The sequence below is a fragment of the Sus scrofa genome, chromosome 7, assembly GCF_054392235.1.
Source record: "Sus scrofa isolate SSC_HxYL_T2T_F1_AM1 chromosome 7, Sscrofa_HxYL_maternal_Yorkshire_Landrace_v2.0, whole genome shotgun sequence".
Classification (NCBI taxonomy): Eukaryota; Metazoa; Chordata; class Mammalia; order Artiodactyla; family Suidae; genus Sus; species Sus scrofa.
In genome coordinates this window covers 85,580,536-85,605,215 of record NC_139389.1, presented here as the reverse complement: position 1 = coordinate 85,605,215, position 24,680 = coordinate 85,580,536, and the positions used below count along the sequence as shown (strand labels likewise).

The 24,680-nt window shown below is 39.3% G+C and overlaps 1 protein-coding gene and 1 gene segment (V, D, J or C); both read left to right on the top strand.

Moving 5' to 3' along the window:
- LOC102160313 (T cell receptor delta constant) overlaps positions 1-24,680 on the top strand; it is a 660,440-nt gene that overhangs the window by 134,731 nt on the left and 501,029 nt on the right. The window lies entirely within an intron of this gene.
- LOC102163917 (T cell receptor delta variable 1-like) lies at positions 18,034-23,075 on the top strand. The segment is given in 4 exon segments: positions 18,034-18,192; positions 18,664-18,781; positions 19,237-22,266; positions 22,477-23,075. Coding segments are annotated over 2 exon segments (501 nt in total).

Genomic DNA, 24,680 nt, shown 5'->3' with positions numbered 1-24,680 from the left:
GCAGTGACATGGATGGACCTAGTAGAGGTCTTCATACTAAGTGAAGTGAGTTAGAAAGAGAAAGACAGATATCATGCATACCACTTATATGTGGAATCTAAAATATGACACAAATGAACTTATCTATGTAACAGAAACAAACTCACACACATGGAAAACAGACTTGTAATTGCCAAGGGGGAGGGGGTGGGGAAAGGCATGGATTGGGAGTTTGGGATTAACAGTTATAAACTATTATATACAGTTTTGGCAAACAACAAGGTCCTACTGAATAGCACAGGGAACTAGATTCAATATCCTGTTATAATGGAAAAGAATGAAAAGTAATGTGTGAACAATAACTGAATCACTATCCTGTACAGTAGTAATTAACACGATATTGCAAATCAACTATACTTCAATAAAAATAAATTTGAAAAAACAGGCATATGGAAGTTCCCAGGCTAGGGATGGTACTGGAGCTGCAGCTGAGGCCTACACCAGAGCCATGGCAACACCAAATCTGAGCCACATCTGCGGCCTACACCGCAGCTTGTAGCAATGCCAGATTCTTAACCCACTGAGCGAAGCCAAAGATGGAACCCACATCCTTACAGAGACAAAGTTGGGTCCTTAACTCGCTGAGCCACAATGGGAACTCCAGGAGTATTCTTTTCTTAAGGTTTTAGCCCACTGAAGGCAATATAGGACTTAAACCCAGGGCTTATCCTGAGAGACCTTGTTGAGAATAGCTGTTGAAAGTGTTAACATGAAAAACAAGGGCCCCAAGTGGCATCACTTGTGCTAAAAGCCTGTGATGCCTTTCCTACATTTAACACTTAGACCAGTTGCAGTTTTGACCTTCCTTTCTCCATCCTCCAGAGGAAGAGGAGGCAATAAAGGTGCATGACAAAAGAAGACGTCCTGGCTTAAAAATAATCTTTTTGTTTCCTAATAGATCCCTTGTACCATCCTTTTTCCTAGAAAGACCTTCCATTTCGTACAATCCCTCAGAGCACCCTTCTGTGCTAGGTGGGATGAGATGGATGCTGCTTGATTCATGAATTGCCTAATAAAGCCAATTCAATCTTCAGATTACTCATTTGAAATTTCTTTTTCAACAAAGTATTTGAGAAATCCTGGGTGAACAAATGGGGCTAAGAATAGCAAAAGAGGGGAGAATAATTGTGTGCGGAGAAAAACTTAATCATATCAGCACATGGAAAACATGTTCCTAGCTGAATATTCCTTTCAGTTAATAACTTTGCCTTATTCCTTGATTCAAGTTTATGGCTGGGATGCATTATCTACATTTATGTTGTTATTATTATCTTTATTCATGTTATTATATCTTTATCCATATCTCTCAGAAAAGACTCCTGGATAAGCGGGGAGTCATAAACAAAAGGGAAGATGAAGAAGTTCGAAGTATAAACATGAGATTTTTCTGATTTTTATTTATTTTTATTGCCTAGGATTTATATAGCAGGGGAAAAATATGAACTTCCATGTCACATGTTCAAAATTACATCTAAACCATTGAGAATTACCTCTTTTTTTTAACCCCTACTCCCATTCCACCTTCCTCCAGCCCATTCTCAGTTCAATTGAGCCAGAGGGTGGGGCTTCATGTCAGAGTGTCACCTGAGCAGGGTTTGTTAGATGAGCTGATTGGCTGCAGGAACTGGAACATTTCCAGAACACGTCATGCCACTCCCAACCCAGGGGTTCAGCTGTTAATCTGAAGGTGAATATTTCCTGGTAATAAGGAGGAGTCATGAAGAGGCTAGTGGGCCCTGTGCTGGGGCTTCTGTTGGCGCAGGTTTGCTGTGAGTTGGGGCTGCCCCACAGGGGGATCTCAAGGACTGAGCAGCTGCTGTACTGTTGAGGAGGTTGGGGGAAGGATGACAAGTCCTGCACATCCTTCTCATCTTCCAGGGGGGCACTTTCAGGGTTTTGTAAGAGTTACAATGACCTTCATCTGTGACTGTCGCTCTGTTTCTCATCAGGTGTGAGAGGAGTGGATGTGAAGCAGAGTCCCCCAGCCCTGAGTCTCCAGGAGGGGGCCAGCTCCACGCTCTGGTGCAATTTTTCCACCACTGTGAACAACGTGCAGTGGTATCGTCAGTACCGAAATGGCAGCCTGGTCCACTTGTTTTTCATTTCTTCGGGGACCAAGTGGAATGGAAGATTAAACGCCACGACAGTCACTAAAGAACGCCGCAGCTCGCTGTACATTTCCTCTGCCCAGATCACAGACTCAGCCACGTACTTCTGTGCTGGGGAGCACAGCGCTCCCCAGGCACCTGCAGCCTGTACAGGAACCCTCCGCGGGGCTCAGCCCCTCCTCCAGCCACAGTCACACCGCGGGGCCACCACAGGGCATTCACATTGCTCATTATTCCTCACCTACACTGGTACAGTTTTAGCCACTGACACTTAGCCCTACGGATTTGGGACTTTGGTCTTTTACTTCCTTTTCAATCTGAATCTCCTTCTGCTCTAGAAACTTCTAACTTGGAACTAGCTGAGTAGCTGGAAAGAGAACAGAACGAAAGTGAATATTTAACCACAATATGCTGGACTCCAAAATGGTAAAAAGTGAAAGAGAAAAGAAAAGAAAAGAAAATTCACTTCAGTAAAGATGCTATCCAGCTTAGCTGGGTGTCAGGAACGTTCAGTTCTGCCTCACCACATGTGTCCCAAGGGGCAATTGCAAATACATCCCATCCTGCTAGTGTTGCAAAGCAAACAAGAAGTATGTGCTCAGTGTTTAATATGAACTTGGTCACTTAAAACAAATTCTTTCTCTTACTGTTCTGGATACAAGAAATCTGAAATCAGGCTCACTGGCTCCAGGCAAGGTCTTGGCAGGCCTGATTGCTTCCAGAGGCTCCAAGGGAGAATCCATCTCCTGGCCTTTTCTAGCTTCTGGAGACCGCCTGGATTCCTTGGCTCATGACCCCTTCTTGAGTCACTCCTACCTCTTGTTTCCACCACCACAGCTCCTTCCACTTCTGGAGTCAAATATCCTCAAACACATCATATACTTCCATTATTAAAAAACAAAAAACGGGATGGACCTAGAAACTATCATGCTAAGTGAAGTCAGCCATACAATGAGACACCAACATCAAAAGCTTTCACTGACATGTGGAATCTGAAAAAAGGACAGACTGAACTTTTTTGAGGAACAGATGCTGACTCACAGACATTGAAAAACTTATGGTCTCCGGAGGAGACAGTTTTGGGGGTGGGGGGATGTGCCTGGGCTGTGGGATGGAAATCCTGTGAAATCAGTTTGTTATGATCATTATACAACTACAGATGTGATAAATTCATTTGAGTAATATAAAAAAAGTTTAAAAATAAATAAAAAATAAAACGGAAAAAAAAAAAAACAAAAACCAAAAAAGCAAAACCGTTGTGGAGTTCCCATTGTGGCTCAGTAGAAAAGAACCCAACTAGTATCCATGAGGATGCGGGTTCGAGCCCCAACTCTGCCTAGTGGGTTAAGGATCTGGTGTTGCCATGAGCTGTGGTATATGGTGCAGATGCAGCTCTCCCCTGTGTTGCTGTGGCTGTGAAATGCAGACCTGCTGCTGCAGCTCAGATTTGACCCCTAGCCTGGGAACTTCATGTGTCATGGATGCGGCCCTAAAGAGCAAAAAATAAAGTAAATAATGAAATAAATTAAAAATTTTTAGGGGAGTTCCTGTCATGGTTCAGTGGTTAACGAGTCCGACTAGGAACCACGAGGTTGCAGGTTTGATCCCTGGCCTCGTTCAGTGGGTTAAGGATCCAGAATTGCTGTGAGCTTTGGTGTAGGTTGCAGCTGTGATGTAGGTCACAGATGTGGCTTGGGTCCTGCGTTGCTGTGGCTGTGGTGTAGGCCAGTGGCTACAGCTCTGAATAGATCCCCAGCCTGGGAACCTCCCATATGCTGCAGGTGCTGCCTTAGAAAAGACAAAAAAAGACTCCAAAAAAATTTTTTTAATTTACAAACCCTTGTATTCTGAGAGTGTTAATAATGAAAAACAGAAACATCATATCTTTTCTTAAGTCAAACACTAGCTGTGCTTAGAGCTATTATCCATAGCAAAGGCAGACTAAAACTCATATATACTAATTCCTTAACTGAAAACATTATTAGTGTTAATTTTTACAATGTTTAATACTGTCATGTCTATTGAAGATATTATAATTATGAGAAGTACTACAATTTTCTCACAAATGAAAATAATGGACAAGTTATTTAAATACTACCTCAGATCCTGTTCCCCAGGCTCAGACCTTGAGATAGGGATTCCTGCACTTAAAAAGGAAAAGGGGAAAAGGCCAAACAAGGGGCCGATTTCCATTGATGTTGCTGACATTCTGAGAGCTCTAGAGGAATTCTTAAAGGTCACGTAAATATACAAACTGCATTAGATGCAATTTTTAAATACTGAACATATAGTTTATTTTCTAGGAAAACATTATCTTAAATTATTAAAGTTTGAGAGTTAAAAAACAGCCAATTGGAAAAATCATTATTTTTATTTACTTTTAAAACATGTAGAACAAGATAATATTATAAGCTACCCCTGAAGGAAAAGAAAGTCCTGTAGAAGAGCTGTTCATTCATACTAAAAGACAAACATAATTCTGATAATAAAACTGGATGTAGAGTAGCCCTTGAACAACAAATAACAACAAAAAATTATGAAATAATTTTACTCATAAACATACATGAAGAAAAATTCATACAATGGTCAAATGATATTTACCCAGAATGTTTAAGCTCTGCTCTGGATGGGTGGTATTTCCATGGCTTAGATAACAGCAAGATATCAATGACAAAAATGTACCTTCTAAGTTTAGTACTTAATAAATTTTTCTATGTGCATTTTCTTGGTATTACACAGATTAAGGAATGGTGAGTGAATGTACAAATATTTAGTGCATGTATAATTCAGTTATTTAACAGTAGTTAGGTGGTATAGGGGAGTAGTAGTTCCTTCTCAAATTATTTTTTATGGAATTTTACAACTCATGGGAAAAATGAACATTTGTTATATTGCTTTATTATCATAAACAAGCTGTTTCATTAAAAAAATAGTAAACTGCCCAGGTATAGTCTTTACTTGAGATAATAATTGCCTTATTTCATTCAGTCCTCTAAAGATAATGTTATTATAGTCAATTTGGAAAATGATACAAAAGTTTGTTATATTAACACTGCCTATATCATATTCTTTGTAGGCAATACATAAATGAAGAAAAATCCTTACATTAAAAATATAACATACTACAGTGATTATTTTTCAAAATGATACCCAGACACAGTGTACATATAGCTACTGGCTTCTATTCCTAAGGAGAAATTTGTCTCTTCATGGCCAACCTAGAACCAACATTGACTATTTTATTAGGTAACAAGACTATTAACCATTTCAAGGACATGAGTCCCAAACATTCCACATGAATTTTTCATTACAAGGATTTTATTTTTTGTTTATTTTTTTGTCTTTTTAGGGCTGCACTTGTGGCATATGGAGGTAAAAGTTTGTAAGCCCTTCTTCTACATCCTTAGTGATCATGAAAATGCAAGTTTAATACCGTAATGAGATCACTATACACCCATTATGTTGGCTAAAAATAAAAAGACAACTATATCAAGTGTTAGCAAAAATGTAGAACAACTTTCTAATGTAGAATCTCTTTAAAGACATGTTCTCTTCAGTGAGAAGGGCTCTTCTTCATTTGATGTTATGTTATGGTACGAAAGACAACTCCTTACAGGGACTCAGTCTGAGGGCCAGTATCTCAACAAGGGAAAACTTTCCTTCTGTCTGAAGAAATCATTGGATCAAGATAATAATAAGACCCACTTACTTATTTCAGTGCTTTGATTGATGCATGGTTGTTGAACATGAATTTTTAAGATGTTGTGCATAATTTTACAGAGTGACTTCTCTATATGGCCACAGGGGGGCGATGCTGCTTCAAAGAAAATTAACATTCGTCCCACATACACATCTTCAAGAAATTATCCTTTACAATCTAATAGATTATTATCTCCTACTTTCCTTTAATTTAAATCTCTGTCAAATATGTATGTGGGTGGCTAGATATGTATGCATCTATCCAAACATCTACCTAAGTAGTATCTGTATACTTTCTAATCTAATGGTTTGAAAAATAAGGCTTTGAAAATCAATGCTTCTTTGAATAATACATATTGTCCTCACAGTCACGGCCACATTTTGCTTCTATAATATAAATTTATGATACTGTCACCCAGACATAGCCTAATCTTCAAGCATCTTCTCCATCAGAACCATTCTGGGCCCAGAAGTACGGTTGTTTACTGTTTTCTTTGTCACATCACAGAAATGCACATTTCTCTTTGTAGCTTTTATCTGACTGTACTTGAGTACTGGGACCCAGTTGGCTGAAGATTGGGACTCTGTCTCTTTCATTAATGAGACCCAAGTATTGACCTATTAGTAGGCAGGCAGCAACATTCATTAAAAATATATTGAAAAAATGCATTAATGAATGAATAAGTGAAGAGTTCCCATTATGGCTCAGTGGGTTAAGAACCTGACTAGTATCCATGAGGATGGGGATTCGATCCTTAGCCTCTCTCAGTGGATTAAAGATCTGGCATTGCTGCAAGATGTGGTGTAAGTCCCAGAGGCAGCTCGGATCTGGTGTTGCCGTGGCTGTGGCATAGGCCTGTACCTGCAGCTCCAATGCAGCTCCTATCCTGGGAACTTCTATATGCTGCAGCTGTGGCCATAAAAAGAAAAATATTAAAATTTAAATTAAAAAATTAATAAGTGAAAAAGAAAACATATCAAAAGTTTAACAATTAAAAAAATCCCCTTAGAGTACTGGAGTAGATAGGATTATATCTTATCATTGTCTTATCATTGTGTCAGGGTGGATGATGAAGGGCTTTTCTTTTCTTTCCTTCTTTCCTTTCTTTCTTTCTTTCTTTCTTTCTTTCTTTCTTTTTGTCTTTTTTGGGCTGCACCAGTGGCATATGGAGTCTTTCTTTTTTTTCTTTCTTTCTTTCTTTCTTTCTTTCTTTCTTTCTTTCTTTCTTTTCTTTCTTTCTTTTCTTTCTTTCCCTTTCTTTCTTTCTTTCTTTCTTTCTTTCTTTCTTTCTTTCTTTTCTTTCTTTCTTTCTTTCTTTCTTTCTTTCTTTCTTTCTTTCTTTCTTTCTATCTTTCTTTTTTGGCTTTTTTGGGCTGCACCAGTGGCATATGGAGGTTCCCAGGGTAGGAGTTGAATCAGAACTGTAGTGGCTGACTTACATCACAGCCACAGCAATGCAGGATCCAAGCCGTGTCTGCAATCCACACCATAGCTCACAGCAATGTCGGGTCCTTAACCCACTGAGCAAGGCTGGGGATCAAACCTGCATCCTCATGGATACTAGTCAGGTTGGTTAACAACTGAGCCATGACAAGAGCTCAGAGTTTTTCTTTGATTGGATTTAAGATGACACCAAATACAGAAACAAAAAATTTCTCTCCGTGTTTCAAAAAAATGAGCTCCTTATTTCTTTTAGCTTCTATTATTTATAATGTAGATCACTACTATTTTTCAGGCTGCCTTGGAATTTATCCTGCATTTCTGACTCTATATCCTGCTGTGTTAGCATCGAAAGCCAAATTTATTCTTTATGTTTTTTATTTTACCTATGAAGATAAACTGTGAAGAAAATGTTAAATGTTCAAACTCAGGAAGAGAACTACCAAAAACATTGCATTCCTGAACAGTCATGGTTCCATATACTGAACTCTGAAAACTTTTTCTAGGCTCTCTTATCCATTTAGAAATTAAAGCTCCTACAGAACAGATAATTTCAGTACTTCTTAATTAATTTTCCTCATGTATGTTCTTAGAAATATTTCATTTGACGGATTTACATTTTAGCAGAAACACAAAGACATTAACATTGTTTTAATAACCTTCTATCATTTCTTAGGGCCATGTAAACTATGGACATATCTGAAAGATCATGTTAAAATTCAAGTTCTATGAGGGCAAAAGGCATATACATTCTCTCTGTTCTGATCCACAATAGCTTGTAACAGTGTATTACGCCCATTGCATGTCTTCAATAGACTTTAATTAGTATTTGTAATATAAAAGCAGTGATGCTTTATAAGTTAATTTTGGGATTAACTTTTATAAAACTTCATGGGAATTGTCTTCCTCATAATGAAATAATGTTATCCCTATTAACACTTCAAGAGGAGGTCCTGATACATGATTTTTAACCTTCTAGGGGGTGTCAGGAAAAGGAAGAGGTGGGAATGGGAGAGAAATTCTAAACTGCTCTTTATTCATGTGTAAGCAGAAGATTTCTGATTTTCGGCGAAAATGATTTTCACCAAGTTCTATGTTAGGGCAAAAGGGGGAAATGCTTGCTTTTGAGAAATAGCTTTAGGTGAAATGACTTGTGAGAGGGTGGGGCCTGTTGAAGGAATTATAGCAGATGTGAACTTAAAGTCAGAGGTCAAGCTGGCTGAGAAGACTAGACGATCACCTGAGCTGTCACTGAGCTTTGGTGCCAGGAACAATGGACAAGATTCTGGGAGCATCATTTTTGGTTCTGTGGCTTCAACTAGGCTGTGAGTTGCAAAGAAGAAACCCTAGGATATGTTGTCAATTGGGGAGAATAAGAAAAATCCATGCAAGTAGAAACTTTAAAAAGGAAATATCAATGTGGGGACCTGATGATATTTTATCTCTTTAAACAGGGGTGAGCGGCCAACAGAAGGAAAAAAGGGACCAGCAGCAGGTGAAACAGAGCTCTCAACCTTTGACAGTCCAGGAAGGAGACATTTCAATTCTGAACTGTACTTATGAGAACAGTGCCTTTGACTACTTCCCATGGTACCGGCAACATCCTGGCAAAGGACCTGAATTATTGATCGCCATACGTTCTGGTTCAATTGCAAAGGAAGATGGAAGATTGAGAGTTTTCCTCAGTCAAAGTGCCAAACATGTGTCCTTGCACATCAAGGCTTCCCAGCCTGGAGACTCAGCCACCTACTTCTGTGCAGCAAGTGCAAATGCTCTCCAGGCACCTGCAGCCTGTACCCAAACCTGCAGCTGAGGCTCCAGCCAAACCCTGCTGTGTAGATGAAACAGTTTCTCTCTCTCTCTCTCTCTCTCTCTCTCTCTCACACACACACACACACACACACTCCATTTGGCTGTAAAAAGTCTTAGTAAATTTAAGAAAACTAAAATTATGCAGAATTTATTACTTGACCAAAAGGGGAATTGATTTGGAAAAAACACAACATGATATCTCTAGAAAATCTTAAGATTTGGAATTTAGGCCCTAAGTTTTAAAATAAGTCATAGGGTAAAAAAAGCAATGACAATGGCTATTAGAAAATATTTTGAAAGAAATTATAGTGAGAACACATACATATAAATATGTATGAGGCACAGCTAAAAGAATACAGGAAAAGGAATTTATCTTTTTAAATATTTCTATTACCAAAGGAAAAAAGTTGAAAAACAATTATCCAAATTTTCAACAAAAGAAGATAGAAAAAGAAGAAAATAAAACTCAACATAATCTAAAGGAAGGAAAAATTAAAAATTAAAATTGCCAAAGATTAAGGAAAACATTAATAGAGATAACCATGAAATATGTGGTTAATTTTCTTAAAATGATTAATACAATTGATCTGTTCCTAGCTAGAATTATCAAGAGAATTACCAACATTCTAAAAGAAGGTAAACACAAATTATAAAGATGAAGAATGTAAAAGAAAACCATACATAGATTCTGCAATGCTGAAAAAGTAACAAAAGAACATCATTAACAAGTTTATGCCACTGAGTAAGAGTATAGAAGTAGACCCACACAAATGGAGAAACTTATTTTTGACAAAGTGCAAGGAGAATTCATCGGAGGAAATGTCTTATCAGCAAATGATTTTGACACAATTGGATATTCATAGGCAAATGATTGAAAGATGGCCCAAATCTCATACCTTATACAAAAATCTGAGGATAGTCTTGAAATGGATTATACATTCAAGTGTAAGATGTAAACCTACAAATCTTTTTAGAAGAAAACATAAGAAAATCCATATATAACTTAAGGTTTTACAAAAAAGATTTTGACATGATATCCATAAAAAATAAACAACTTGGATTTTTTTTCCCCCAATTTTTTTTGTTTGTTTGTTTTGTTTTGTTTTGTTTGCTTTTTAGGGCCACACCTGTGGCACATGGAGATGCCCAGGCTAGGGGATTAGTTGGAGCTACAGCTGCTGGCCTGCATCACAGCCATGTCTGTGACCTACACCACAGCTCACAGAAACACTGGATCCCCAACCCACTGAGTGAGGTCAAGGATCAAACCCTGATCCTCATGGATATTAGTCAGATTCATTTCCTCTGTGCCACAATAGGAACTACATAACTTGGAGTTCATCAAATTTTTTCCTGTGGAAAACACTATTAAGAGAATGAAAAAGATAACAGAATGGCAGGAAATATTTGCAAAATATCTTTTCATCAAAGACTGGTATTCAGAATGCAATGAACTCCTAAACCCAGCAGGAAGAAAACGAACAAGCCAGTTGAAAAATGAGCAAAAGATTCACACAGACACTTTACCAAAGAGCATGTATAGCAGAGAAATAAACATATAAATAAGCATATAAAAAGATGTTCATCTTCATTAGCCATTAGCAAAATGCAAATTAAATGAGATAGCATTCCACATCTATCAGAATGGCTGACATTAAAAATACTGACACTTCCACATTCTGGCAACGATGCAGAGGAAGTGGATCACCCATACATTGCTCATCCATGAAGAGTACAGTCACTCTGGAAATCAGTTCAGTAGTTTTATATAAACTTAAATATCCACCTACCTTACAAGCAGCAGTCACACTCTTGTGTGACTCTTGGGTATTTATGCTTGAGAAATGAAAAATTTATGTTCACTCAAAAATCTCTACATAAATATTCATAGTGGCTATATCTCTGCCAGCCAAATCTGGAAACTACCCAAATGTATTCATTGGGTGAATCAATAAATAAATAAATCCCATTGTGGTGCAGCGGTTAACGAATCCGACTAGCAACCATGAGGTTGTGGGTTCGGTCCCTGGCCTTGCTCAGTGGGTTGAGGATCTGGTGTTGCCGTGAGCTGTGGTGTAGGTTGCAGACACAGCTCGGATCCTGCATTGCTGTAGCTCTGGTGTAGGCCGGCGGCTACAGCTCCAATTAGACCCCTAGCATGGGAACCTCCATGTGCTGCGGGAGTGGCCCTAGAAAAAGCAAAAAGACAAAAAAGACAAAATAAATAAATAAATAAATGTACTGTAGTAATCCATACAATGACGTATTATCATTTTTTATATATACATTCCTTTTCTTTTTAAAAAATTTTAATTAAATTATAGTTGATTTACAATGTTCTGTCAATTTCTCCTGTACAGCAAGGTGACCCAGTCATATATATAAATACATTATTTTTCTCATATTATCTTCCATCATGATCTATCACAAGTAATTGGATATAGTTCCCTGTGCTGTGCAGCAGGACCTCATTGCTTATCCATTCTAAATGTAATAGTTTGCATCTACTAACCTCAAACTCCCAATCCATCCTATTTCCTCCCCTTCCCCCAGCCCCATGGCAGCAACCACAAGTCTTTTTTCCGTGTCTGTGATCTGTTTCTGTCTTGTAGATAGGATCATGGATCATTTGTGCCATATTTTAGATTCCACATATAAGTGATATCATATGTACCTGGCCTCTTTCTGATTTACCTCACTTAGTATAAGAATCTCCATTTGCATCCATGTTGAAGCAAATAGCATTATCACATTCTTTTTTATGGCTGAATAGTATTCTATTGTATATATACCACATCTTCTTAATCTACTCATCTGTTGTTGGTTTCCATGTCTTGGCTATTGTGAATAGCGCTGCAATAAAATAGGGGTGCATTCTTCTTTTTGAATGAAAGTTTTGTCCAGATATGTTCCCAGGAGTGGGATTACTGGATCATATGGTATTTCTATATTTATTTTCTGAGGTACCTCCATAATGTTTTCCATAGTGGTTGTACCAACTTATATTCCCACCAACAGTGTGAGAGTGTTCCCTTTTCTCCACACCCTCTCCAGTATTTGTTATTTATAGACTTAATGATGGCCATTCTGACCACTGTGAAGTGATACCTCATTGTAGTTTTGATTTGCATTTCTCTAATAATTAGTGATGTTGAGAATTTTTTCATGTGCCTACTGGCCATCCATATGTCTTCTTTGGAGTATGTCTATTCAGACCTTCTGTCCATTTTTTGATTGGGTTGTTTGGTTTTTTGCTGTTGAGTTCTATGAGTTGTTTATACATTAGGGAGATTAGTCCCTTGTAGGTTCCATTGTTTGCAAGTATTTTCTCCCATTCTGTATGTTGCCTTTTCATTTTTTTATGGCTTCCTTTGCTGTGCAAAATTTTATAAGTTTGATTAAGTCTCATTTGTTTATTTTTGTTTTTATTTCTATTGCTTTGGGAGACAGACCTAAGAAAATATTTTTAAATTTTTTTTATTACTCAATGAATTTATCACATCAATAGTTGCATAATGATCATAACAATCTGATTTCACAGGATTTCCATCCCACAGCCCAGGCACATCCTCCCACCCCCCGCCCCCAAACTGTCTCCTCTGGAGACCATAAGTTTTTCAATGTCTGTGAGTCAGCATCTGTTCTGCAAAGAAATTCAGTCTGTCCTTTTTTCAGATTCCACATGTCAATGAAAACATTTGATGTTGGTGTCACATTGTATGGCTGACTTCGCTTAGCATGATAGTTTCTAGGTCCATCCATGTTGCTAAAAATGCTGGTATTTCATTCTTTTTAACGGCTGAGTAATATTCCATTGTGTATATGTACCTCATCTTCTTGATCCACTCCTCTGTCGATGGACATTTAGGTTGTTTCCATGTCTTGGCTATTGTAAATAGTGCTGCAATGAACATTGGAGTACATGTGTCTTTGCGAGTCGGGGTTTTCGCTGGATAGATGCCCAGGAGTGGGATTGCTGGATCAAATGGTAGTTCTATGTTTAGTTTTCTGAGGAATCTCCATACTGCTTTCCACAGTGGTTGCACCAATTTACAATGCCACCAACAGTGTACTAGGGTTCCTTTTGCTCCACACCCTCTCTAGCACTTCTTGTTTGTAGACTTTTGGATGATGGCCATTCTGGCTGGTGTAAGGTGGTACCTCATCGTGGTTTTGATTTGCATTTCTCTAATGATGAGTGACGTTGAACATCTTTTCATGTGTTTCTCGGCCATCTGTATGTCTTCTTTGGAGAACTGTCTGTTTAGATCTTCTGCCCATTTTTGGATGGGGTTGTTTGTTTTTTTGGTATGGAGCTGCAGAAGGTGTTTATAAATTTTGGAGATTAATCCCTTGTCAGTCGATTCACTTGCAAAGCTTTTCTCCCATTCTGTGGGTTGTCTTTTTGTGTTGTTTAGGGTTTCCTTTGCTGTGCAGAAACTTTGAAGTTTGAGTGGGTCCCATGTGTTTATTTTTCTTTTTATTGTCAATACTCTGATAGCTGGATCTGAGAAGATGTTGCTGTCATTTATGTCAGAGAGTGTTTGGCCTATGTTTTCCTCTAGGAGTTTGATAGTGTCTGGTCTTCTATCTAGGTCTTTAATCCATTTGGAGTTTATTTTTGAGTAGGGTGTTAGGGAGTGTTCTCATTTCATTCTTTTCCATGTGGCTGTCCAGTTTTCCCAGCACCACTTATTGAACTAGCTGTCCTTTCTCCATTGTATAGTCTTGCTTCCTTTGTCATAGATGAGTTGGCTGTAGGTGCATGGGTTGAATTCTGGGCTTTCTATCCTCTTCCACTGATGTATATGTCTGTCTTTGTGCCAGTACCATGCAGTTTTGATGACTGTTGCTTTGTAGTATAGTCTGAAGCCCAGGAGCCTGATTCCTCCAGCTCCATTTTTCGTTTTCAGGATGTCTTTGGTTATTCTGGGTCTTTTGTGCTTCCAAACAAACTTTAAAATATTTTGTTCGAGTTCTGTGAAAAATGTCCTTGGTCATTTGATAGGGATTGCATTGAATCTGTAGATTGCCTTAGGTAGTATAGTCATTTTGATAATATTAACTCTTCCAATCCACGAGCATGGTGTATCTTTCCATCTATTTCTGTCATCTTTGATTTCTTTCATCAGTGTCTTATAGTTTTCAGAGTACAGGTCTTTTGTCTCATTAGGTAGGTTTACTCCTAAGTATTTTATTCTTTTGGATATGATGGTAAATGGGATTGCTTCCCTAATTTCCTTTTCTGCTCTTTCATTGTTAGTATATAGAAATGCCGTTGATTTCTGTGTATTGATTTTGTATCCTGCGACTTTGCCAAATTCGTGGATCAGCCCTAACAGTTTTCTGGTAGAGTCTTTAGGATTCTCTAGGTATAGTATCATGTCATCTGCAAATAGGGATAGTTTTACTTCTTCCTTTCCAATTTGGATTCCTTTCATTTCTTTTACTTCTCTGATTGCTCTGGCTAGGACTTCCAGAACTATGTTGAAGAATAGTGGCGAGAGCGGACATCCTTGTCTTGTTCCTGATCTCAGCGGGAATTCTTTCAGCTTTTTACCATTGAGAGTGATGTTCACTATGGGTTTGTCATATCTGGCCTTTATCATGTTGAGGTAGGTTCCCGTTATGCCCACTTTCTGAAGGGTTTTTATCAGAAATGGGTGTTGGATTTTGTCAAAGGCTTCTTCCACGTCTATTGAGAGGATCATATGGTTTTTATTCTTCAGTTTGTTAATGGGGTGTATCACACTGATGGATTTGCAGATATTGAAGAGCCCTTGCATCCCTGGGATAAATCCCACTTGATCATGATTTACAATCCTTTTAATGGATTGTTGGATGCGGTTTGCTAGTATTTTGTTGAGGATTTTTGCATCGATGTTCATCAGTGAAATTGGCCTGTAGTTTTCTTTTTTTGAAGAATCTTTGTCTGGTTTTGGTACCAGGGTGATGGTGGCCTCATAGAATGAGTTTGGGAGTATCCCTTCCTCTGCAATTTTTTGAAATAGTTTCAGAAGGAGAGGTGTTAGCTCTTCTCTAAATGTTTGATAGAATTCACCTGTGAAGCCATCCGGTCCTGGACTTTTGTTTCTTGGAAGTTTTTTAATCACAGTTTCAATTTCAGTTCTTGTGATGGGTCCATTCATCATTTCTATTTCACCTTGGTTTAGTCTTGGAAGATTGTACTTTTCTAAGAATTTGTCCATTTCTTCTAGGTTTTCCATTTTATTGGCATATAGTTGCATATAGTAGTCTCTTATGATCCTTTGTATTTCTGTGATGTCCGTTGTTACTTCTCCTTTTTCATTTCTAATTTTATTGATTTGAGTCTTCTCTCTTATTTGCTTGATAAGTCTGGCTAGGGGTTTATCAATTTTGTTGATCTTCTCGAAGAACCAGCTTTTCGTTTCATTGATCTTTTCTATGGTTTTCTTTGTTTCTTTTTCATTGATTTCTGCTCTGATCTGTGAGATCTTTAATGACAGGGTCTGTATCTATGTTTCTCATCCATGAGCCCTCACCACCAAAGTATCTTAGACATTAGGATCATTCAATTGCCTCCTTCTTTCTTTCTATCCATTAACATATTCTATTTCTTAATGTTAAGCTTCTTCAAAAAGCTTCGATAATATTCAGTGAAAAAAAGAAACCTTTGGAGATTTATGGATAAATTCTTGGGGTAGAGCAGTGGTTGGTAAAGTATGGCCCATTGGGCAAAGCCACCTGCCACCTGTTTGTAAATAAAGTTTTACTGGAAAACAGCCATGCCCATCTATTTATTTATTGGCTATGAAGGCTTTGTGCTTTACCAGCATAGTTGAATAGTTGTGACAGAGACCATATGACTTCAAATCCTAAACTCTTTAGTATTTGACCATTTATAGAAAAATATGTTCCAACCTCTGGGGTGTAGGAATTACATGAGAATTTTTAGATTTGGAGTTTTTTGTTTGATGACAACAAAATAAAATAATAAAGGCATATGTCCCATCATCTGTACCCAACTTAGAATACTCCCTTTGGTTTTAAGGCTTTTGTGTTCTTTTTGTTATGTATATCAACTTAAAGACAAGTGGAATGATGGCACTTTACAAATAGAAGCATCACACTTGTTTAAATGGATTCTTAACACACTGTGCCAAGCAGGAACTCCAGTGACTTCTAGGATTTTGACTTCTCTTATTCAAAAATATCCATTTAAGTCAGCATTATATAACTGCATTATTTAATAATAAAGCACCAAAAAACTCAGCACTAAAAAAAAATATTGTGCAATTACTGCTGCTCTCTTACATGTATTGAATTGCATGTTGATATATGCAAACAATGAATGTTAGTAATACAACCTCCTCCAACGGAAGCCTGTAGTATCTCTGGTGGCATAGGTTCTTTGGAGTTTAGCCTGTCTGTGTGCCGTATAGAACCAAAATCTTCTGGACACTTTTATCCATTTCAACAACTGCGATGCTTCTATTTGCATCTGCAAATAACTGCAGTGGCTCTGGTCACTGCCAAAGTGCAGGTTCAATCCCTAACTCAGTGCAGTGGGTTCAAGATCTGGCATTGATACAGCTATGGCCTGGGAACTTCCATATGCCACAGGTGTGGCCACAAAAAAATTCCTAGAAATCACCAATCACAGTAAGTCAGACACTGTACATTAAGCTCCAAATCATTTCTTCCTTTTTTTTTTTTTTAATGAGAGTTGCAACATTTACTTCAGGTTCTCTCTCTTTCTCTTTCGTTTTTGCTACACCAACAGCATGTGGAGTTCCTGGGCAAGGGATTGGATCCTGTGCCACTGCAGTAACCAGAGCCACAGTGGCGAAAACGCAGGAGCCTTAACCTGATAGGCCATCAGAGAACTCCCTAAGCTCCCGATTATTTCAATCGACTGAGTTATTGAATGACATATATCTACAGCTTTTCTGTAATGAGCCTACACCAACTCTTCAGCATAAGATCACTCCTCACATTAAAGTTTTAATTGTTCAGATCTTGGATCTGCTTCTGGAGAAGCTGTCACACCAGGGGCCTAAGACCTATGTTCTCTAGAGGCTATACTTCATAAAAAGGTCATTGTAACACCCCAGACACACCCCCTCATCCACTTAATTCACTCATTTTTCAGAGAGGTTTTGAGCACCTGCCTGATGGGTATTTTGAGAAACTGGCTACAGAGACTAATAGGATTAAGTTTCTGATCTCAGGACTATTGAGCCTAGTTTGCAAGACAATACGCAAATGATTCCAGTATGATGTGGAAATGGCAGGGATAGATCTGTATACAAGGTATGGTGGGAAAAGAGGTGAGAACTAATTCAGCCCAAAATACTGGATGCGTTCTTTCACAAGGAGATGGCATGTAAATTGGTTCTTGAAGAATGAATAGAAGTTACCTAGGCAAAGGTAGGGGCAGAGGGAGAACATTTTAAGCAGAGGAGGCTCACCCCCTGGTTCCAGGGGATGAGCAAGGGAATAGGACAAGAAGAGATCTCAGATCATGCTTTTCTTACACTCTCCTATACCCACAGTTCCCTAAAATGACCTTAATTCTCAGTGTGAACAGACATTAGATGCTTAATCTCAAAAGCTTTAAGGGAAATATACTTTGCTTCATTTTAAAGGCAGAGGAATTGCCCACTGTATCAGCCTCAGGCACCATTGTGCAGTCTGCAGAAATTACTAGGTGCTTCCATCCTGGAGCCCCTCCCTCACCGCAGATACCTATTTCCCTTCTACATCTACAACATCCAACTTAAGCTTCACTCCAGGGGTAAAAATCAAAATCAAAGACATAAAGCAGACTGCAGGGACAGAGGGTGAACCACAGAGGGCGCTGCTCCCTTCCATCCGGGGTATGATGCAAAGTCCTCTTTCATTTCTGAGCACATCTGTCATTTTTACAGCCTGTGGCAGGATTTGGCAGACACAAGAGCCAAGATTTTCTTGAAGATTCCACCAAAGGATCAAGTACCTAGACGAATAGTTCTCTCAGCTTTGGTGTCTCCCCCTAAAAGAAACCTGAAGCTTCTCTGCCGGCCATGCTGTCTACATCTTGCTCAGGACTTGTGATCTTATTGATATTGAGTGAGTAACATTAATTCAGAATTGTCAAAGATGTTCTATTCCGTGGTTTGGGGGTGACTTTTAACATCTATCAAGCTGAAGACTGGCCCTCTTACATTGCAAATATAGAGAGTCTTTAGCTGTGTTTTTTGTTGTTGTGTTTGTTTGTTTCTTTGTTTTTGAGCAGATGCCTGCTCCTGGGCAGGATGGGCTCACATCCTCAGAGTGAGGAGTTTGTACAAGTTCTAGCTGGATTTTAGCCCTGTTAGTTTCGGTGTATTCCAGAGAGCAAGGCCTAGTTTCTTTTGCTAACATGCTTTCTGCCACTCACCCCGTTCTTGTGATCTTCTTAGTCATCAGTAAGTAACAAGTTGATCCTAAATGCTCATGGTTTTGCATTTTCCTGTAATCCTGGTTACTTTCACGTTGTCCTGTCTTCCTGAACCCTCTCCTTCTGTACACGTCTAATGTAACGAACTGATTCTTTTCTAGGAGGGACCAACGGAGACTCAGTGAACCAGACAGAAGTCCCAGTGGTTCTTCCAGAGGAGGCACCTATGACTCTGAACTGCGCTTATGAGACCCTTGATTCAGCTCCCTATCTTTTCTGGTACGTCCAGTATCCCAACAGAGCTCCTCAACTCCTCCTGAAGGGGTCAACTGCAAACCCGAGGGCAGAGGAGCAAGGTTTCCAGGCCACTCTGGTTAAGAGTGACAAGACCTTCCACCTGCAGAAACGCTCAGTGCAAACATCAGACTCGGCTGTGTACTACTGCGCCCTGAGTGACACAGTGAGAGGGGCTGCAGGGGGAGCTGAGCACAAACCCAGAGGGCACAGGTGGGGACTGGCTGTGGGCTGCCCTGGGAAGGGTGGGTTCTTCTCTGTCTCTGCTCTTGCATGCTGGAGGCATCCTCAGGGTACTTCCAGCTCTGATGCTCAGAGCCAGGATCCTTGGAATTCTTGGATTGCTGGTCAGAGAGGAATCTAGGCCAGGGCAGTTTAAGAGGAACCTAAGAGCTCGTTTCAGAAATGCCTTTCTTCTCAGCCCAGCCTCTTTCCTCCAGATGGCACAGAATTTCTTGGAAGTGCCCCTAGCTCCAGCGTCTTCCTGTCATCACGGCAGCTCTTACAGAACACTCAATAATCATCCCACTTCTGGACTTGAGATCCGTGCTTTGAGAAACTCTGGATTCTGGACATGGCCAGGACTGCGTAACCTAATGTCTTGTTTCTATCATGGCATTTATGCCTGTGGTCCTTCTGAAGTGAGTTCTGTGAAAAATGTCCTTGGTAATTTGATAGGGATTGCATTGAATCTGTAGATTGCCTTAGGTAGTATAGTCATTTTGATAATATTAACTCTTCCAATCCATGAGCATGGTATATCTTTCCATCTATTAAGAAAACATTTGTACATTTTATGTCAGAAAATTTTTTGCCTATGTTTTCTTCTAGGAGTTTTGTGGTGCCATGACCTGTTATTTACAGAACTTCTTAAACTTATGATGCAACTGGATCCCAATAAAGCATACTAAATTGAAAATACCATAATAAATCAAAAATGCATTTAATACATCTAGCCTACATCATAGCCTAGCCTAGCTTAGCATAAACATGCTCCACGCATACATGAACTTACAGTTGAGAAAAATTATTTAACACAAGGTCCATTTTACAATAACGTAAAGTGTTGAAAATCTGATGTAATTTACTGAGTGCTGTGCTGAAAGTGAAAATCAGAACAGTTGTGTGGGCACAGAATGGTTGTTTACTCTCATGATCCTGGGGATGTCCAGGAGTTCAGTTCTCTGCTGCTGCTCAGCAGCACCAGAAGATATACTGCCTGCTGCTGGCCCTGGAAGAGATCAAAATTCAAAATTAAAAGTATGGTTTCAACTGAATGCATATAGCTTTCTCACCACTATAGAGTCAGTGATCTTAAATTGGACTACCATTAGTTGGGGACATTCTATAATGATTAAAAGGAAAAGACTACTGATACATACAATAAACTAGATGGATCACAAGGATGTTGTGCTGAGTGAAAAAAACACCAGTCTCAGAAGGCTACATAGTATGTATGTATATATGGAATATGATTCCATATATAATAGACAATTCTGCTTATTCAACATTCTCAAAAGGACAAAATATAGACATGTAAAGGAGATCAGTCATTGCCAGGGGCTCCCAGGGACTGCAGGGGTAGGAAGGATGTGCAAAGGGAGTTTTTCAGAGTGATGGAGGAGTTCTGTATCTTGATGTCAGTGGAAGTTGCAAGAACTTAAACATGTGATAAATTTCATAGAGCTATGAATAAAAAAATCACATATAAAAACTGTTGAATCAGAGTAAGTTCAGTATCTTAACAAAATTTTATCAATATCAATTTCCTGCTATATATATGTGTATTATTATGCTACTCTCCAGGCTGTGGGCATTCAAAGTCTCCTCTGCTTAGTGACAAAAAATTGCATACTAGGACATCTGCTGCCTGTCAGCTCTCAGAGGTGAAACAGGACAGAGGAGGGGATGTCTCAACCAAATATCAACTCTCCTCCTGCATCACTCATTAGTGAGTTCTTTTGACCTTAAAATCAAAGGACTGGCTGTTTTAGGGACCTGGTCTGTACTTTCCTTTCCTGTTGTCTATTTGTTTTTGGTCTTTTTAAATAATTCATTCATTAAAACAATGAAACCAAATGGAAGATTGACAGCTACATTCCACAGGATCATGTAACAGTTTACAAAATTTTAGTCACCAACTTGTGTGGTGTTGACATGTGCTGAGTGTTTGAAGCCTGTAGATACCACATTTTGTAGGAGTGCATTGTAGCACTGCGTCACGGAAAGATCCGACATGCTTATTTTGATTTTATTTCAAAAGAGAGAAATAATGAGCCACCAACAAGTGAGACTAACAAGTTGGGCCAATGGGATAGAAAATGTGAGATGAGGACAGTTCCAGGACATATGATCTAGTAAGTACAATTGTACTTGTGGAGGCAACTTCTCAGAATATCCTGATGCTCTTCAAAGTCTAATAAGTATGACTCAATGTCAGATTTCAAAAGAATAATATTTTAATCCTATTATAATTTCACAAAAACATAACTGATTAGATTCTGAAAGTCAGAAGGACTGATTTTTTTTATCACTGATGAAGTAACCTAGTTATAGAAAAACCTCTTTTTTACTGAGCCCTAGAACCCAGTAAAAAAGAGAAATATTAATTACTTAGGTGAAATTGCTTTTCACCAAGAAAACTGAAGGGCTGTGAGTTTCTAAAGAGTCATTAGACTCTGGGTGGAGAAAAGTTAAGTATAGGTTAATTGAATGACCAATAAGTAGATTCTAAGAAGAGCTCACAGCCTATACTTAATTCTTTTTTAAATGAGCTTTCAGGAGTTCCCATTGTGGCTCAGTGTTTAGCAAACCCGACTAGCATCCATGAGGACGCGGGTTCGATCCCTGGCCTCGCTCAGGGGTTAAGGATCCAGCGTTTCCATGAGGTGTGGTGTAGGTCACAGATGTGGCTCGGATCCCATGTTGCTGTGGCTCTAACATAGGCCGGTGGCTACAGTTCCGACTGGACCCCTAGCCTGGGAACCTCCATATGCTGCAAGTGTGTCCCTAAAAGACAAAAAGACCGAAAACAAATAAATAAATGGACTTGCAAAATTCTTCTGCTGAATGATTGCCAATGTATGTAAACTTTAATCTTCAATTCTCTTCAGCTTAAACTTTAATAAGAACTAACCGCCTTTTCCACGCTTCTTTTTATATATTGGGTAGGTCACTAGTGACCAGGTAATTCATGACCAGGGAAAGACAAGTAGACCACCTAAAGGTTTGTGGGGAGCCAGACTTTTTCTCATCTTTGCATATGACACGTGGGCTATGAACATAACAAGCCCTGCTTCCTGTCTGGGGGAGTCACACAGGAACCCAGGGACTATGTATATGAGCCGCCAGACACTCCAAGACACTGAACGCTCAGCCTGAGGCACAACGAAACACACTTGTGCAGGGGAATCTGTGCCACATGCCGCTCTCCAGCCTGCTCTGGCTCTTCCTGGCCTCCGTCTTCTCTGGTAGGGATGGTCCCACACATGGTGGGAAGGTTCAGGGGGAAAGGACTGCACACAGGCCCGGGTGCTTCACGTGGACTTGGGAAGGACGGGGGATGGCAGGAAAGCAGGCATATTATGATTTCAACTGGGCTTGTCTTTGGGTCCTAAGGTAGTCTAATTCCTCCATTATTTTCTTCACTGCTTATCTCTGTTTTCTGATTTATCCCCCAGGATCCGGCATGGCCCAGAAAGTTACTCAGGACCAGTCAGCTGTGTCTAGGAGAATGGGGGAGGCAGTCACCCTAAACTGTTGGTATGAAACATCTCAGAGTGCTTACTACCTTTTTTGGTATAAACAGCCTCCCAGTGGAGAGATGAATTTCCTTATTCATCAGTATTCCAGTAAACAGAATAAAAGGGATGGCCGCTACTCCGTAAACTTCCAGAAAGCACAAAATTTCATCAGTCTCACCGTTTCAGTCTTACAACTAGAAGATTCTGCAATGTACTTCTGTGCTCTCCGAGATCTCACGGTGCTTGAAGTAATAGGAAAAGCTGAACAAAAACCCCAGAGCTCAATAAGAGAGAGCCCCCCTGCTGCAGGACCCAAGCTGATATGCACACCTGCAGACCCCAGACAAGAAGTGGTTGTCCTGTGGTTGCTTCATCTGTGGTCTGGATGAGAAGATTTCTTTCTAAATAAAAGCTCCTTTTAGGTCATTTGGAAGCAGGTTTCCCAAGTATCTTTCTACTAATACATTCTCCATCTTGAATTTTTTGCTTTAAATCCATCATATAAAACTTGCATAAACTTGTCAAAGTATAGAGTTGAATACTTGCCCCATTATAAATTGCGGTGGCAGTGTCACCTAAGGTCGCTCACATCACAACCTGGATCTAGTTTTCCGGAAGCAACATGAAAATCATTTCCTTATAACTTTCCTCTTAGGCTTCTTGTCAGCTGGGGTATAATCAGAGAAGCAGTGGTGTAGAATAATAGGTTAATTATAAGAATTAGAACTCATGCAACTGCTTGAGCTGGAGGGTGAGTCTATACAAAGTTGTTATCTGTGTATCTGGTATTGAGCCACAGTTCACCATAAGTCAACTAGAGTATCATTTGAGAAGAAAAGTTGGATGTGGAAAAAGCATGGACAAACTGACTCATAAAGACATACTAGAACCATAAGGACAATTGGAACCCACAAGGACACAATAAAAGTTGTCTGTTTTTCACCTTCTTCAGTCTCATAGTAGTGGGTTGACCTTCAGGAGAAGTCAGTGTCATCTGTCATCATGCTACGTGCATGCTTGACCAGACAGAGAGAAAATGAGAAGGAGATCTGGTCGGAAGTAGAGGAGTTGTGAGTCAACAACAGGGTGAGCTAGCAGATCAACAGTAAAGTGTGTGAGTTGCAATGGTGCCTGGAGCCCTGCACCAACAAGCAGAACATAAAAAGTATGGCTACTTCATCACAAGTACGTTCCAAATCTTGCACACATCTTTTTTTTTTTTTTTGTCTTTTTCCCATTTCTTGGGTCAGTCCCGTGGCATATGGAGGTTTCCAGGCTAGGGGTCTAATCGGAGCTGTAGCGGTAGGCCTACGCCAGAGCCACAGCAACGCAGCATCCGAGCTGCGTCTGCGACCTACACCACAGCTCACAGCAACGCCAGATCCTTAACCCACTGAGCAAGGCCAGGGACTGAACCTGCAACCTCATGGTTCCTAGTTGGATTCGTTAACCACTGTGCCACGACGGGAACTCCATACACATTTTTTTTTTTTTTTTTTGTGGTCAACCCTTACCCAGAACAATACAGGCAAGGACATTTGGGGCAATAGATTTCTATATACTTAATTTAGGACACTGTCTGAATTCCCTGGTGATGCAACAGGTTAAGGATCTGGTGTGGTCACTGCCGTGGCTTGGTTACTGCTTTGGTGTGGTTCAGTCCCTCGTCCGGGAAATACTACATGCAGCAGGAGCAGTCAAAAAAAAAAAAAAAAAAAAAGCTACCACAGTATCCTCCTTGTCAACTTACTATCCATCCATCCATTTGTACCTCTTTTAACAATTCAGCTTTCAGGTAAAGACAGCAAAAAAACAATACTTCCTTCTAGTATGATGCAATTATTTCCCATTCAATCAAAAACAAATTAACCCTCTCCTGCCAAGAGTATACCAAGTTCATTTTTTCCATTTTGGAATCATGTTTTTTCCTCTTCAGCAGAGTCACACTCTCCTATTGAATCCTGTGTCTTAACTACTGAGATAAAAGAGATGTAAGATTAGCTTATACTAGTACAGTTTATGTTACTACATGTTGACAAACAGGAGAGGTGTGTTGAAAATGGTTAATGTATACATAAGTATAATCATATCGAAATGAAAAATAAATTTGCATTACTATTATAGTTATTTTTTTCTTCAAG